General features: G+C 41.7%; 1 protein-coding gene across 1 annotated transcript in view; it reads right to left on the bottom strand.

Moving 5' to 3' along the window:
• The window catches only part of RGS5 (regulator of G protein signaling 5), a 47,267-nt gene extending 31,758 nt beyond the window's left edge, over positions 1-15,509 (bottom strand). Inside the window, exon 1 of the mRNA XM_025420896.3 lies at positions 15,197-15,509. Within this exon, the coding sequence (XP_025276681.1) occupies positions 15,197-15,240 (44 nt within the window). The 5' untranslated portion in view covers positions 15,241-15,509. The remainder of the gene's footprint in view (positions 1-15,196) is intronic.
• Positions 15,510-18,119: the final 2,610 nt, after the last annotated feature.

Here is an 18,119-nt window from a genome sequence, read left to right as displayed (position 1 = left end):
GATAATAATAGGTTTATGTAAACAACAGTTTACATACAGTATTAGTCTATCGAGGCATTAATTCATGTAATCCTCTCGATAGAGTTTTGCCTCTGACTTTCAAGAATCTATATTCCCCGAATTGCTGTTCTGAGACAATGCTTGAGATAACTAGGCCATTGTGCTTTCTAACCTCTGAGGGAGTTGTGTGGAGAAGCCAAAAGCAGATGTTAACAGAAGGTAATATTCCATTTCTGGCCTTGGTTTTCCAAGACCCTAAACTCATTGGGAAGATAGGCTGACCTGTTCCCAAAGAGGAAGACTGCTTTTAATGAATGGTAAAAGAAGAAGCAGAAAAGTAGAGAGGGACAAGAGAGCATTCCTGAGACAAGGTCAGAGGTCAGAGGACTATGTTTCAGTGTTCCACAACTCTTCAAACCAGCACCCTCATCCACTCCACATACTCCTTTGCAGGACTCCAGGGAGGTGGTAGGAGCACAGAGGGGGAAAGATAGAAGGTGCCCATGAGACCTGACTGCTAGCACCAGAGCTCCTGGCTTCACCCAAAATGATATCCAGACCCAAGCAAAGGTCTGAGGAGTGGCCTCAAGGCATTGTGAAGCTTCAAATGAGAAACATAAATAATGATGCATCCATTTTAAATTATTCAAAACCAGACACTTGTAAGTGTGGAAAAGCATGCCCCACACAAATACAAGATTGCTTAAATTAAAACAGCAAGTGTTCAGGAGAACTCAGTAACCATATGGTGATGAAACCATGGGAATAGTGAACTATACATGGCAAAGTTTCCATTGCTAAAAAAAAAGTCATCAAGAAAAGACAAGCAACCAGCTGTTTTGGATAATGTAAGTTATGTATAACCAACCACCTGGATCTATTCAGATGATCTCATGTGACACTTTCCAGATCTCAACTCCATTATTACAGCGACATATAACATGTTCAATCGTGTTCAATCTCTTCCCTGCACTTGGCAAAGAAAATGTCCACCTCCCAACTGTGGCAAAATCCTGTCCCAGGTTATATAACTGGAAGAGTTTGTAAAGCAAAGAGGCTGTTCCTAGAGGGACAATAAAGTGGAGTATTGGGCTCTTACCCATAAAATCAAATACCAAAATTAAAGGGCAAGAGATGGAATAGTATGGTGAGTAAGGGCATGGATGTTGGAGCCAAACCATCCAGATTTCAAGGGACCTTAGAGGGTTTTTAATTTGCCATCTCCTTACTTTAAAAGTGGAAAAACTGAGGTTTATGGAAATTTAAAAGTTTTTACAGAATCTCACAAGATCTTATTCTAAGATTTCTAAAAAGTTACAGTGCAAGGGGTAGAACACATTTTTTTCTGCAAAGTTGTGGACAGCATATTTTCAAGAAATAATGCTAGTCCTTCATGAGTGTACATCTAGGAGCTCCAGATGTATGCATTTCCAAAAGAGATAGCAACATTCTTGGGGGCTAATAGCATATCTTACTTCCTTGGTCTCCCATAGCATCTTGAAATTAAGTACATTACAGCTGCCATAAATCCTAAGATCACAGGTCCACACTGCTTGGGCTTATATTCCAACTCTTACTTACCAGCTGGGTGACTTTGGGTAAGTAACTTAGATTCTGAGCCTCTAGTTTCTGTGCCATATATATGTTATGAGGCTAAATAAATCAATGCATTGAAATGTTTAGCATGGCACTTAGAGCGTAGTAAATAGTCTTTAAAGGTTATATATCTGGATCCCTGGGTGGTGCAGCGGTTTGGCGCCTGCCTTTGGCCCAGGGCGTGATCCTGAGGACCCGGGATCGAGTCCCATGTCGGGCTCCCGGTGCATGGAGCCTGCTTCTCCCTCTGCCTATGTCTCTGCCTCTCTCTCTCTGTGACTATGATAAACAAATAAAAATTAAAAAAAAAAAAAGTCAGCTGATAGAGTTGATTTAAAAAAAAAAAGGTTATATATTCTTATTATTGTTTAATTATATTTGCCCCACTATCTCTAGCACAATGTCTTGGACATGGGTGTTTACTACTAAATGTTTATTGGATGAATGGAATGGAATGGAATGGAATGGAATGGAATGGGGCGGAATGGAACGGAATGGAACAGAACAGAACAGAACGGAATGGAACAGAACGGAACGGAATGGAATGGAATGGAATGAAACAGAATGGAATGGAATGGAGTACGTTCAACAAGGATCTGGTTGACTAACATGCAAGATAGGCCCCTTTCAGAAGGCCTCCACCTTGGAATAATGCAACTAATTCTGAGGGCATAGAAAAAAATACATTGCTGGAGAACACCCCTATGGGGTGTCACAAAAAGCCAATCTGGAGATGTCTATTGCTACCTGGAGTGGCTCAGAGCTACACTGTAATATTACCCCCTTTGTGCCACTATTAAAAAAATGGGGAGGAAAAAAAGAGTATTGTTTTTCCCAGGCGTTGGCTACTCCCTACCCAAGGATTCCTGTGGAAATGGAGATATTTCCCATGCTTTCATGGCCTGTCTCTGACACATTCATCACTCAGAGTAAGTTAGTGGGGGTAATGAAAGAGGCCATGGGGGGACAAGACAGGATAGAAACAGATTATTTCCCTCTGACCTTCAATTCCCTGTTTTATTCAAAATATTGTTGGCAAGATTTCTGGACTTTTGGTAGTTCAGCTTGGAAGGCAGATAATAAATAGTGGGAACATCGTCCTCAAGTTGAGGAAGACAGAAATTTATGGTTTATTTTGAGTTCCCAAAGTGGAGGGGTCAGAGTCATTCCCACGAGAGCTTCTCTGAACACTGGTGTGACCCATAGCCTTTGAACATCTCCATGTTATTCTGCTTTAAATTATGAAGAGGGACTTCGCAGACTGGAGGTTTCTAGTTCTACAGGCCCCTACCTTACTTAACTTGTTTCATACATTACAAAAGAAGGACATAAAGTGGGTAATAAAGAGTGTTGAAGAAGGCAGAGAGGGAAGAGCATCAAAATAAAATTCACTGGGACCTTACTCAACAGTAACATGTGCTACATCACTTAATAAAACCATGGTTCCCAGAATTTAATGTGTCTTCTCACTGTGAATTCATGTAACAGATCCAAATTCATTACCTCAAATAATCACAAACAGTTGGTTAACATTTATCTTTGCCAAATTATTAAAAGGGTTTGTCGGGCAAAATAATGACATAAGTGTGCGGAAGAAGAGAACTATTTCTTGTCTGAAGCATGGAATTTGATTTCATACCACTTCATCTCTCCCTCCACCAAAATATGGTAACAACCCCTTATTATTCTCAAGATTTCTATTTTCAAGAACTATCTAGTTATTGGTTCACACACTCATTTCCATTCACTTATCCAACACAAATGCAATAGACTTAAAGACCCCCATCTTTCAGGCACCGTGCTAGAGCATAGGGGAGAGTTTTACAAAATAAGAAGAGATTGTTCCTTACCTCAAGTAGCTTTCATTTTACAAAGAAGATACATCTACATAATTTTATTGAAATGCAGCTGTGATATGGTGGACTAAGCCTTAGATTTGAAACCAGCTCCTTGGAACTCATGCACATCAAGTGTACTGTCTGACCTTGGGCCTAACATTTAAATTATCTGTGCTGTGGGGGCACCTGGATGGCTCAGTCAGAGAAGCATCCCACTCTTGATTTCAGCTCAAGTCATGATCTCAGGGTCCTGGGATAGAGCCTTGGTGTCGGGCTCCACACTCAGCACGGAGTCTGTTTAGGGTTCCCTCTTTCTCTCTCCGTCTGCCCCGCCCCTCGCTTGTGCTCTCTCTCTCCCTAGCTCTCTCTAAAATAAATAAATGAAATCTTTAAATAATTATCTGTGCTTTTTCATTGGTAAAACAATGATGCTGATGATATCTACCTTGCAGGGTTAGAGTAAGAATTAAACCAGTTGCTTTCAAATATCCAACCAAAGCTGAATCTGAGGGAAGTAGGGGAAGAAGAGGTATGAGCTAGAAGAAAGATGAAAAAGTTCTCTGAGGGTGAAGAAGATAGAGGGCTAGCTTCTCCCCAAGGGAGAAACAGAGAAAGTCTCCCTGAAGGGTTGAAGTTTGGAATGTATGATCTGGCTTGGACCCCGTCCTGACCGGGGAGGACGGGGAATCGGTGTGCATCCCCACACAGGTGCTTGCTTTCTGTGTGTTTCTTCTGTCTTCCCCTGGATCCTTCCCAAAGTTTGATGTTGAAATCCCCACCTACCTAAGACATTTTCTAAAAATTCCAAAGAAGTTTTCAAAGTTCGGGAGTGTGTTGCTGGGTCATAAACCTGGACACTTGTCTCATAAGCATTCCCTCACATTCATCCCCAGGGGCAACGCAGTCTGCATCGTGGCACTCCCACATCGGGACCTGAAGAATGGGGATGCCCTACCCTGTGTGGTTACTGGGATAGGATGGGAGTTGCTAAGTTAGAGAACTGGGCTCGGGATAGAAACAATGTCCAGGAACCATGCAGATGGTCACCCAGTTGCCACCAGAAAGATGCAAAGCAGGAGTCTCTGAGCTGAGGGCCCTCCCCTAGACTGAAGGCACAAAGGATCTTAGACAAATGCATGTGTAATTTCATGTCTTGCAAATGCAAGTCATAGCTGATAGGAGACCATCAGATATAAAGCACAAAGGAGAAAGGGCCCAAGGAAGCAGGCCCTGAGAGGTGCTAGGGATACGCCACAGAACGCAGACGGGAAGAACAAAGTCTTCTAAATGGTATAAAGGATCTAGTTAAATCCTTGAGATATGGCCTGCTCTGGCGAAATGTTCACTCAAGATGGCAGAGGAACAATCTACAAGGCATTGAAACAGGCACATGAAGAAGGGGAGTTGGGAGGGGTTCTTGTCTCATTTAATTTTGGATGCTATGAAGTTCCCTGTTCTGGCCCCATTCTGAGACATGGCTGCAGAGTTTCCCCAATTGAAAATGACTAAGAAAAATCAAACACTAAGAAAAATCGCACATGTCCAGGTAATGAAATGGTTTACTCAACACACCTAGTGCATAACCTTATTTAGTGCATGTAACGATCCTATGAGGGAAGTATAAATATTACCCCCATCTTGCAGGTGAGAAAACTGAGTTACCAAGAAGTGTGTGGATTTGCCCCAAATCATCTTTTTTTTAAGTTTTTTTTTTTAGATTTTATTTATTTATTCATGAGAGACAGAGAGAGAGAGAGAGGCAGACACACAGGCAGAGGGAGAAGCAGGCTCCATGCAGGGAGCCCGATGCGGGACTCAATCCCAGGACTCCAGGATCACACCCTGGACCAAAGGCAGGCGCTAAACCACTGAGCCACCCAGGGATCCCCCTGCCCCAAATCTTCTGATAAATGACAGTGGTAGGAGTCAAACTCAATCTCATTTCAGTCCCTGGGCTCTTACTTACTGTAATAAGCCTGTCTCATGCTGTTCAGTTATTCTAACTGGAAGCTCTATGCATCTGGTAAACAGAAATGGAGGAAATTTTTTTTTCTTAGAGACTACAGTTTATTTGGTAGCCCAAACCTTCTGAAAGATAGTGTCTATGGAAGAATAAGTATTTTACAAGTGAAGACACAAAATTCATAAATTAAAGTCCATCAGACAAAATAAAATAAAGGTGAAAGCTCAGTCTGCAGACGACCTTGATTTAGCTTCAACTTTCACCAGGTAGGAGATCTTGGACAAGTCACCAAACTAGGTCTGGGCCTATTTTCTTATCTATGAAAGAAGGCATTTGTCTGTGACCCTAATACTATTCACAGACTATGATTCTGAGTTGGTGGTATGAGAGAGGAGAGAAAAAAAAATCATACCCCCTCTCAAGAAGCAGAATCCATCAATTCCAGGCATTTGACTTTACTGCTTGCATCTGGGCGACCGAGGTTGTGCAAGGAACTCATTTCTAGACTATCATGATCAACAGTTGTCTTAGCTATTCTTGCCTTTTTCTTGTTTGGAAGCCAGGGTCCATTTAATAAAATGTTCCATGAGTGGCCAATGAAAGTCCCATATTCCTCCCCTCGCTGCAGTCCAGACTCTGCCACTCATCTTGGCTTAATTACCGATCTTGGGGCTCTGTGTGGATCAGGAAGGGAGACAAAGTTTAAGCTATTCTTACTAAATCTGGAAGATAAAAGTTAGAGGGCAGTTAAAAATAAATAAATAAATAAAAACTAAACTAAAGGCTTTTGATACCTCAGCTGAGAATTTTGAAAAAAAAAAAAAATCCCAACTTACAGAGGGGGTTTCCCCTAATGTTACCAACTCACAGAGAAAGTGTAAATGCTACCCCATGAGCACGGGAGACATATTTGTCCAAGAAGGAAAAAAAATCCCCGTCGATCTACATTCATCTCTGTGAACAGCTTTGCTTTCAGTTTGCCTTCACGGGTATCTGATTTCAGCAATTGATCTTTTGTCCCACCAAGTTATAAAAATATCAGGGGTGTCCATGTTCAAGTGACATAGGGGTTTTTAGATTTGGGGGATTCAGAAACAGAGTCTAAGATTCTGGAAGCTTGTCATTCAGAAGGCACCAGCACCAGACCTCAGACAGTGGGCTTCTCTGAGAGAGTCTTTAGTGTGACCTGCTCTGTTGACCTTGTCCCAAAGAGCACACGTCATTTGGTCCACGGTCTTGAACTCAGGTATCTCTTGTAAGCTATCACTTAAAATACGCTGCCAAACACAACAAATGACTCTGTCAACGGAACGTCTTGACCCCTTCAAAGCTTCCTGAATCCCCACAGACAAGTGCCTCATCCAGAAAGAGATGTTCTACAAGAAAAAGTCAAAAAGTAGTAGCTTGACCCAAAACAGCTCCACATGCTTCACTATCTTACAGAGTAGACCACTTCACGTTCTTCAAGTGTCTTACCTCACACTGTATGCCCTTCTCTAACGTTATTAGGATAGTTTTAACATCTTTCTGGAATGTAGAGTTGTGAGGATCTGAGTGAGAGTCTGTCCAGAAGAGCTAGGTATTGCTGGACAAGTGTCTGGGGAAGCAGTCAGATAGCAGAAAGAAGAACATGTAGAACAGAGACGAGTGACCTTAGCCTTGTTTACTACTCATGGAGCCCTTGTGATCATCAGCTACCTACTGCCCAAAGCATTCAAAGACTGTCTGGTTGAGTCCTTTCAACCCTACCAAATTTCCTTTTTAAAGGAGAAACAATGTCAAGCCAAGTTATTTTACCTTGACATGGCAACTAAATGGAATGCTCTGCAAAGAAATGCCCTGTATGAACTTTCCAGGAACGTGCTGGTCAGAGAGAATAAAACCAGTCATGTGTGTATTACCTGTGTTAATGACACATGCATCCTATGATTAGATTGGCTACATCTTCAGATTTTCCAGGAAAGATCCAATTTCTTTTTTTTTTTTTAATATTTTATTTATTTGTTCATGAGAGACACAGAGAGAGAGGCAGAGACACAGACAGAGGGAGAAGCAGGCTCCATGCAAGGAGCCCAACGTGGGACTCCATCCCGGGTCTCCAGGATCATGCCCTGGGCTGAAGGCGGCGCTAAACCTCTGGGCCACCGGGGTGGGAGGGGGGGGGTGCCCCAAGATCCAATTTCTAATGCCGGGGGTAAAGGCAAGCTCTATGGGTGGAAATTGCAGTCACTGTGCACTACACGCCTGGCATGGATTCATGTAGTCCAAAGCAGTCCCCACATCATTTCAAGAATTGCTGGGACTCCAGGATCTGTGCAGCTGGTAGATGAAGACTGTTTAAATATAAAAAAGGCCTAGAAATCCTGATTCAACTTTCTCATTCCAGCCTCAGAGATGGAAACTCTTTTGCTGTTAATGCAAAGTGTGAATCTCATTCTGGGCAGCACTAGGAAGGGCATGGGTGGGCCACTCCCACTCTTTCCATTGACTGGAGAAAAACATGACCTGGTATGAGAGCAGTCAATGGAACCACACCCCCAAGGCCAGGCATGTCTGTGTCCTTATATCGCATTTCCTTCCCTGCCCTCCAGGAGCTTACACTCTTGAGATTAACTGTCAACAAAGTACACAAATCATAGACTGTTAGAATCCATGATCTCTGAACCTAAATTATCCTCGAATTTTACAAGAAACTGAAACCATCTTTTCCCTTCCTGGAATTCACCAAAATAAAAGAGTCACATTCCACTGCACATAAATATATATTTTTCACAAACTCAAAGTTTATTCTGAATGTGTCACAAGTATTTTCAAGAAATATGGGGTTCTTAATTTAGTCCTTTGAGATCCAAAGTGGCTGGAAGAAAATTGCACATTTTTAAGTGATTGCTGCTTTCAAGCTACATCCAGAAGTTAGCTCCCTGGCCTTCCTGTGGGATTGGGATGAGATGTAAAATTAGAATAAAAGTACAATCTTTCTTCAAAATATATAATGTCCAAATTAAGGACAATAAAGCAGTGAAGCTGGAAGGAGGGTAGAGGATCACAGAGTTGACTCATCACCATTACAAGTATGGTGATGAGACTGGGAGAGGCACTGACTCAGGGCTCATCCTGCTGCTGCTTAGCAGAGGCCAAGGTTACAGCTCAGGACACCTGTATTCCCCACCCACTACCTTTTCCATGTGTTATATAACCTTTTACACTTGCATCTAAATATTCTGTGATCTACGGGGGCACCAGGGTGGCTCAGTAGGTTAAGCATCTGACTCTTGATTTCAGCTCAAGTCATGATCGCAGGGTGGTAAGATCAAGCCCTGTGTCGACTTCCTAAGATTCTCTCTCTCCCTCTGCCCTTCCCTGCTCCTATCCTCCCCACCCCCCTCATGCATGCACGCATGCTGTGGGCGGGGGGGGTAAATAAATAAATGAATAAAAATTCTGTGTTCTACAAATAATTGCAAGAAAAAGAAATAAAAGACAGGAAGCCTATTGACTATAGAGAGATTTAAAGGTCCCTCAAGCAATCCTGGGGTTTATTTATTTATTTATTTATTTATTTATAATAAATTTATTTTTCATTGGTGTTCAATTTACCAACATACAGAATAACACCCAGTGCTCATCCCATCAAGTGCCCCCCTCAGTGCCCGTTTATGTGTTATCTGCTCGTTGGGGGAGATTTGGGGATATCCTTCAGTCCTGGCTGGAAGGGTGACTGGCTGCATGTGAGCTAGTTCAGCAGTTAAGTTAGGGAAGGGGACTAGTTCCCACACCAAGAGAAGTAAGAACAGAAAAAGGATCTGCACCCCAAGAGACTTCCAGCTCCTGGCAAGGTGTGTTGTAAGCAGTTGGAGACTAAGATAATGTGATTTGATGTAGAGAAGCCAGGCAGGCTCTGTGAGAGGCTTTTTGCACTCAGTGAAGGACAGGAAGAGGGGGAGAAAGGGCACTGGAGACAAACCTCTCAGGTCAGTGTTGTTTATGAACAGTGCTCCCTGCCTCACCACACCTGCTCTGTTGAATTGCTTCTAATAAGATTGCTAATGTCTCCCCACTAGATAAAAGCACTGGCCTCTCAGTCTCAAGGCGTCCTTAAGTGCATTTGTAAGAAGTACTTCTACACAATCAATGCTAGATCAATGGCTGGTGCTTATCTATCTAATAATAATAAAAATCAGTAATAACAATAAAAAAAAGTGTGACCTTTGTTTGATCCTGGTTCAAACAATCCAGCTGCAAGAAAGTCATTGAGGATATTTGGATGCTTACAGAATATTTTCTAATATTAAAGAATTGTTCAATTTTAAGTATGATCATGGCTTTTAATGTTTTGTAAAAAGTTGGTATATTTTTAAAGGAGATATCCGCTGAAAGAATTATGGATGAAATGGTAAAAATTCTGTACTATCCGACACACTCATCTTTATTATTTAAAAAGATGAAGTTATGATGAGGAAGGTTGGAAATAAATAAGCTCTATCAAAGGCCTTGGCACATAATTGAGGTTTAAATGATTTCCTGACTACCCGCAAAGAGGGAAAGAAGGATGGAAGGAAATTAATTCTTTGATAGGGGGTATAGCATTTCTCCCCAATAAGAAAAATATCCTCATTTACAGATGAGGAAATGAAGCTCAGAGAGGTTTAGTGACTTTCTCCAGTTGGCACAGCTAAGAAGTAATAGAGGTAGAGTTCCGAGCTACCGTGTTCTTTCCACTCCACCTCCTTGCTGATGTTAAGGCAGAGGGTAGACTGTGAACTTGCCTCCTTCTTTACTCTGGGCTTTCTCCAATATTCCTAAAATGTGTAATCTTAGGAGTTACCTCCTCAGGCCATCAAAAACAGGCTTTCACTGCCTTATCCTCTGGATGACTCAGCTTTGGAAATACAGTGCAGGCTCAGTGTTATCTGAGAACTGATTGGGACTTTAGAGGAAGAAAGAGATAGGAACCTGCTATCTTCTGGTCTCCAGCCAGAGCCTGGTTCCTGTTACTAAGGATTGATCCTGACTGAACTAATTAAAGTTCAGTTCCTTTGCTTTCTGGCCAGGAGGACAGACAAAAGCCATGACCATGAAGCATTAACCCCGTCCCTAGATAGCAGCTGTCCCATAACAGTGGAGAGTCTTTGCTCAAGAAGGAAAAATTAGATAACCTTTCAAGGATCATCCCAAACTTCAGGTTCTGGGACCCAAACGTGTTTTGAATTGAGATTTGGTGTTTCAACTTAGCCCAGACTGAATGAAAGACTAGGAAGAGGCGCCCCTTTAGAATCGGGGATGTGATCCATTGGGAAAGCTCGGACAGCAGCTGCAGGAGACAGAGCCAGGGTGATAGGCTCAGAAGCTTCCCCAGGCAGCCCCAGGCCTACCCTCACCAGAGACAGAAAGACCTGCCTCTTTTCCTAAGGAAGTTGCAGGAATGCTGCAGGCTCCTCTCCACCTGCCTCCCTCTCCTAACCCTCCCCTGCCCCCCAGCTCCTCTTTATTTTGGAGCACTCTCTCCAGTATCATGGTCTCTAACACCACTGCTACTCTACTGTTCTTCTCATCCCTTTCTTTGCAAGCAGATGAAGCACCAGGCCAAACTGGGAGCAGCCCTGTCTCCACTTATAAATGTATTTGTGCATTTTCTTCACAAAATATTTATTGAGTGCCTACCATGTGCCTGCTTGTCTGATTATTTAGTAAATAAACTCCTTAGGCGAAGGGGAAGGGGTGAATATCTTTCCCCTGAACAAATCTCTTCGATCTTCACAGACAGGAGTGGAAGGGAATTCGACAAATTCCAAGGCAACAGTACACAGGATGTGCTGCATGGGAGGTTAACTGATTAGAAATTCAAATTCCCTTCTTGCTTGCTTCAGAGAGATAATACAGGGATAGTACAAAGTCCAAAGATGTCCTAACAGCAGCCAAGCTCCTTGGGCCCTCTCCCTTCCTTGACTCTGCTCAGGCAGACCAGAGATTTGGCCTTGGGATGCCTTCTTTCTCTCGACTCTTCTCAGCTAGACCTGACCAACTCTTCCTTCCCAAGGCTTCATTCATGAGCCTGGGTTAAGTATCATTTCTTATAACTTCTTGCCAAGTTTCCCTGACCCAAAAGCTCTCTGAGCTCCCCACCACCTCCTCCCAGTCTTGTACTTCTTTGCACTCCATCATTTATTCCTTCATAGAGGATCTCAACACCATAGACTCATTTCTTATTATTTGTCTCCCTGACTGGACTGCAGTTTCCTTGAGAGCAGGGTCTGTGTCGTTCATCCTCATGCCTAAGGCAAGTATGGAGTTTGAAAAGCAATCCAGAGAAATAATCAATATTGTGTCAGCAATAAAAACCAAAACAAAAGTGACTCACCACATCTCATCTTTATTAAACAGTTCCTTTACTTTCTTAACATTATAACGTTTCACTGAAATACTGGTGATTATATCTCAAGACTTTCTACGAGCTACAGCAAGCTTCAGATTCATACTTATTCCCAGAAAGCATGATCCTAAAGTCAACTAGAAGCACTCTCACTATCTCTGTAGGCTTCTTTGATGGTGTTTTATCTACTCTGACTGAGCTATGACTAGTTCAAGTTCATTGGCAAATTACCCTCCATAGTTTGCCCAAGGATATGTTCATATCCTTGAAAAAGCAGTATTTATTTAATCCTCAGACCCAGGAGACTTAGCCTACTCAGCAAGGTGCTTCCATGTGGCTTACTGCCCTTAAAGAATTAGTTGACTAGTGGCCTTGCTTATTAGGCGACTTTCTACTCTAAATTTCCCACACTTAGACCCATCTATAAATCAGGAGAGGAGAAAAAAATGGAATCTATTCAGTAAAAATAAAAATAAACTTAAAGAACCAGAAAGTCACTTTCCTCATTAACTTTCTACAGGTCCTGAAATTCCAACATTGTCACAAACTTGAGATGACCAGAAGCTCCCATGTGAACTGTGGATTGAAAACATTTCACCACCAGCAGCCTTTATAATCATAAACAGAAAAGTCAGAGCTACGGCAGATGCTGACAGAGGTATAAGGTTTGTGACACTTTATAAATATCCCAGGGAAAACTCTCTGTCAGAAGCTAAGTTTTCATTACTTCCCTACTCTCCTTTTCAGGTTAGTAGAGACTGAAATTGGCGACAGGACTGGTCAGTACTGAAAGAGAACAATCTTAATAATCACGCTGGCTTCCTTATATTTGCTAACAACTTTTTTGGAAATCATCACAAAAACACTTTAATTTTACAGTATTTTTGTCATTTTCCAAAGAGCAGTGTTTACTTTAAAACTTAAACTCTTTCAGAGAAATTCAAGAGACTCTAGAAATAAAATGGATTTTCAAAAGAAGCCTAAAACCCAAGTTGAAAATCATGGGTGAAAAAATAAGAACTTGAACTGACTCAACTTTTTTTTTTTTTTTTAAATTGACTCAACTTTTTCATTTTTCCACCAACTGTCATATTGCTACCCACACGGCACTGGTTTCAATATGCCACAAGGCAGAAGTTTGGGGTGGTGGCCATTTGTTGCCCATATATTTGGATTACTGGTCTCTCTAAATATATAAAAATATGTGAGGTCAACTTTGGGTTTTAATAAGCAATAGTCTTAAAGATCTAAAGAAAGAAAAATAGTTTCTACGAATATATCATAGATGACTCTGGCATAACGCTTCCCTACACATTAAACAAGGAATATTTTCTAGGATTAAATCTCCTGGAACATGGAGTAAATCTTACTTTCTTGTAAATCAGAATTAGAATCTCTGAGTAGGTGCTTCTGCCGCTGCCATGATTTCAGCACAGCGTTAGGTTCTGGATGATTTTTCATTAATTGACTCTTTTCTGCTCCCAAACTTTTAGAGAGAAATTAATTAGGATAAATTTCCCTTTAATTGCATCTCTGGTTGGCCACAGACATAAATTGTGGTTTAAAAATATTTAAACTATGTCAGCATGGAAAAAGATGTTAGAGGACAGTAACTCCAACTCTCACTGGTTAAATGAGAATATAGAATCCTGGGGGAGTGAAAGAACTTGCTCATGGGTGCAAATTTAGATAATGACAAAACTGAGTTTTGTGAGCTTTTCACTCTTTTGCAAGTCCTCTTTCCCTTGTGATCAATCACATGTTAATCTGGTTTCTGTAAACTGAATTTTATTCCTATGCAACCAGAGGTGCAATGTAACTCTTCAGTAGGGCTTTCCATTATAACCAGATTCATTTTGTAAGCATCTATGTTGTCCTGATTTATTTTATAGGAGTCTTCAAACATCTTATCTAAGCATTGAGGCCCATCCACGTTCCTCTTGCAGCATGGAGAGAAGTGGAAAGGGGGAGCTTCTGAGGACGAGGGAAATGAAACAAACAGAAGAGCAGGGATGGTGGTTTTGGATGCATTCATTCATCCAAATTCATCCTATGCTTCAGGATACTCTCAGATTTTTCCATGCATGTGTGCTAACAGTTCGACAGTTCCACAATTCCATTTCTCCAAAACACCCCTGTCAGGCAGGATTGTCATTGGAAATAGGATTCTATTTGCAATGGAAATAGAATGTGAAAAAAATGAATAGGAAACAGAAATTGCAAGAGTCTACCACATGCCAGTAAATTAAAAGGTTTAGGCAATCTAGGAAAAAATGCTTGCTCCTTGGCCACCCTAAAATATCCCACATGAACATTAGTTATATCATGGAGCATAAGATTTTACTGTGCACTCAACGACACAAAAAGTGATTCAATATTAATATTCATGTTCACATGTCAGATATAAAGTAGTAATAGGAGTCAGACCTGAGCTTGTAAGAGATGAGATAAATCATAAATAACCCATTGAACAAAATCGTCTTAGGCAAACACTGCTGGTGCCTTTATGGATAGAGTTGGGTTGCAAGAAATTCATCTTCATTACTTTTAAATACTGAAAACTCGACCCAAATGTAATCAAATCTATTCTTAAGAAATAAGAGGAGGATAAACATCTTTACTGCTTCCCGTGTCAAGTAGGGTTGTTGGGTTGTCAGCCTAGATGCTTAGGATTCCCTCCAGAATTCAGGCCAGTTTAAGGATTACCAGAGAATCTCAATGGTGTTTTCCTATTTACCTAAAAAAAGAATCCTAGCTAATAAATAACTTCTGTGTCCCAATGTCTTTCTTCCTCAAGCAATCCAGATACTTCCATCTAATGGGATCAAGATACAAAGAACAATGAGAAATCCCCTCCTCCTCACAAACCTGCTCCCCTCTCTCAGTCCACACACATCAATTAACAAAGGTTAACATTTAGACAGTTTTAATATGTGCCAGACAGTGTGCTGAGTGTTTAAAATACAGTAGCTCATTCAGTCCTAATAACCAGTCCGTGAGGTAGATGCTCTTGGCATCTCCGTTTCACAGAGAAGGAAATCAAAATACAGAAAGAGTAAATTGCCCAAGCCCACAAAAGAGTCAGTAGGAGTCACAGTTCAAAGGCAGGCAGTGTGATGTTGGAATCCATTCTCCTAACCATGCACTTTTGACTCTGAGCAAGCACCTACGCAATAGGCATCTCCTTGGAGGAAATGAAGCTCTGGATATGAAATGGTGCATAAACTACCCCATGGTGGATCTGTGTCCTACAGCTCAGGCCACACAAGCCTCTGTACCGTTGGCAGAGAGGAGGCAAGCCCCAGTCTACAATCCTACACCTGTTGCAGCACAAACAACAATGGCTTTCTGTTGCCCCTGGATATCCTCCCCCCTGAGCAGAGATTTTGCGTATCTCCATCTCTTAAACCCAAATAATTTGGTTCTCACCTTTCCAGGCATGAATGGGGCAAAGCTGCAAGTCCTTTGCACATTTTGGCAAGTGGCTTAGCTCCTCAGTTTTGAGCACAAATTCTGAACGGCAGAGCGAGACTTTGAAAACTTCACAACTGTCTGAGTCTGCCTCTCCCTCTGAGGAATATATAGAGGCTCTCTGCCAGCCCTCTGTCGCTCCTGGACCAATCCAGGCCTTAGAGGAAATCGCTGGCTGGGGAGCAGCAGCAACTGTAGGAGCTGGAGGCTGGGATCCTGTCTCTGCTGCTCTAGGCTTCCCACTGCTCCAGTGAGGACACTATTCTGCTGGGGCAGGGCAGAGCCCTCAAACCCAGCACAGGCCATTCATGTTTTAATGGATAAGTGTGAGCCAGCCACAGAGCAGCCCTGGGCTACCCCAGATCCGTCACAATCCTAGCCTGTTAGGACTGCAAGAGCCCCAGGGATCAGTTAGCCTAACTGTGCCACAGTGGAGGAGGGGAGATTTGGAAAAGCTGAGATGTGGACTGAGTATCTACTTGTGCCAGGCTGCCAGGCAGTTAGCTGGGTGCTAGGAATTCAAAGAAAGGCACTGCCTGCTCTCAAGACCCCAGAACATCCTATCAATACAATGTAAGTGAGCAATGGAGGCAGGCCCAAGATGTGTGAGCTTTCAAGGGCCACCAGGGAAGATCTGGGGGGAGGAAATAAGCCCTGAACTTAGTGATATAAGAGACAAAATATGCTACACCATTCTATCTACTAGATATTGCCCCCAAGTTCCCCTAATTCTATAATTGTCCTTCTGATTATTCTTTACTTTGATAACAACATCAGGTAATTCCTTGGACCCTGCCCCCACCTCCCTTGGTCAGTCTTTCCTGGCCTTTGCCTGACCTTTGCCTGTCTCCAATCACTCCAGGATTATTCCCATCCAAAAGCTACCTTATTTGTGTTTCATCCTATCAGGACCCAAGAGCTTGATAAATTAATATGTAAATACAGATGCCTGAAGGGTAGGCATGAGTCTAAGCTAAAAATAAACAGCAATTACATCATCTGTAAGAAAAGCTCTAAATATAGAATTAAAGATGGTTCTCATAATGTTCCCCATTGTCTAAAATTATTTGTTTTACACTGTTGGTTAGGGCTCGTTACTGGCTTGTAAAGTCTGTGTACTTTATTATGATCTAATGTTTTAAATTAAATGAATAGGTTATAATAGACACGTAAGCACATTGCATGTAGAAATCTAAATACTTTTCTGAGATTTTTGCTTTAATTATCCATATGGGTCTGTGAACAACATCATTAAATTAACTATATTAACTATATTTCTTACTATAATTTATAATCAAAAAAGTTCGAAGACCACAGCTCTCTACCATATATTTTATTAACAAAGAAACCCGTCATAATCACCTCTGCAACCCCAGCACTTAACACAACATTAGCACATTGACATTTACAAATAATGCTTGAGCTAAATGCAACTGTCCAAGTTCTGCTGATTGCCGACTGCATAAACGCCAGCTGATCAACTAATCTGAGTGATGCAACACTTAATGTTCATAGAGATATGAACACTATTGTTGACCACTGAGTCTTAGACTGGAGATATAAAACTAGCAGAGGAGACTCCATGGGGCAAGAGCCTAAATTACAGTTTGATATTTAAGGATCAAGTATAGAATAAAGTAAAATAATAATAATAATAATAATAATAATAATAATAATGTAGAGCAAAGCAGGGTGATGTCTTGTCCAGGGCTGAAGGTCAAAGCATCAAAGCGGGTTTCTGACTGATTCAGAAGAGTTTGTATGACAAATGGGTGGACTACTCAAGAATGAAAACTATCTCAATCATACTAAAAGGCAGACTAGAGCCCAACAGGCAAAGGATGTAAGATGCAATAGAAATAAAAATGAATCTGGCATCTATTTGTTTTCAAAACCTTCATAAGTTTGGAGTAGCAGAACCTACAGTGTAAGTTCCAAGCTGAGTCCAAGTCTGAAGGCAGGAGAAGACCCATGGCCCAGTGAAGATAAGCAAAAAGAGAATGAATTCTCCCTTCAGTAGCTTTTTGTCCTATTCGGGCCTTAAGAGGATTGGATGAGACCCACCCACTTTGGGGAGGCCAAGGGGTTGACTCTGTCTACTGGTTCAAATGTTAATCTCATCCAAAACCACCCTCACAGACACACCCAGAATCATGTTTCGCCAAATACCTGGGCACCCTGTGGTCTGTCAAGTTGACACATAAAATTAACCAATACACTCACATAAAATAAATTTGAAGTTTTTTTAAAATAAATTGAACTAATCTTTTTTCCTTGCCTTCCCAAACATCCCTCAAAATGATAGAAAATGTATGAAAAATGTAGAAAGCTATAACATAGAGGAAGGGAAGTAGGCCATCAATTCTGAGTGGTTTCAATCTCTACAAAAGATAGAAAGGGGTGGTTAGGAGCGGTCACTAAAAAAGCAGTGAATAGAATTCAGAAAACAAGCCAAAGAGGTATCCATCCCTTTTGCAGGATGCCACAGGGCTGCAGGCTCCAAGTGCTAGATACTACAGAGGCAGGAATTAGCAATGGAGCCGACAATAGTGGGGATAATTGAGCTTTTTGTCTGATGGAAAGGTCTCCTGCCTACCCCACAGAATTGCTGTGATTTATTACTAATTCATTTTCTTATTTTTTAAGATATGTTATATGTTTATTTGAGAGACAGTGCAGAGTGAGAGCAAGAGACAGAGAGAGAGAAAAAGAGGAAGAGGGAGGAGGAGGGGGAAAGAGCATGAGCAGGAGGAGGGAGCAGCAGAGGGCAAGGGAGAAGCAGACTCCCCACTGAGCAGAGAGCCCAGAATGGAGATCTATTCCAGGACTCCGGGATCATGACCTGAGCCAGAGGCAGTGGCTTAATGTCTTAAACTGAGCC

Source organism: Canis lupus, chromosome 38 (genome assembly GCF_003254725.2).
Source record: "Canis lupus dingo isolate Sandy chromosome 38, ASM325472v2, whole genome shotgun sequence".
NCBI classification, from domain to species: Eukaryota; Metazoa; Chordata; class Mammalia; order Carnivora; family Canidae; genus Canis; species Canis lupus.
The sequence above is the reverse complement of the archived record's forward strand: the minus strand, read 5'-3'. Positions and strand labels throughout refer to the sequence as shown.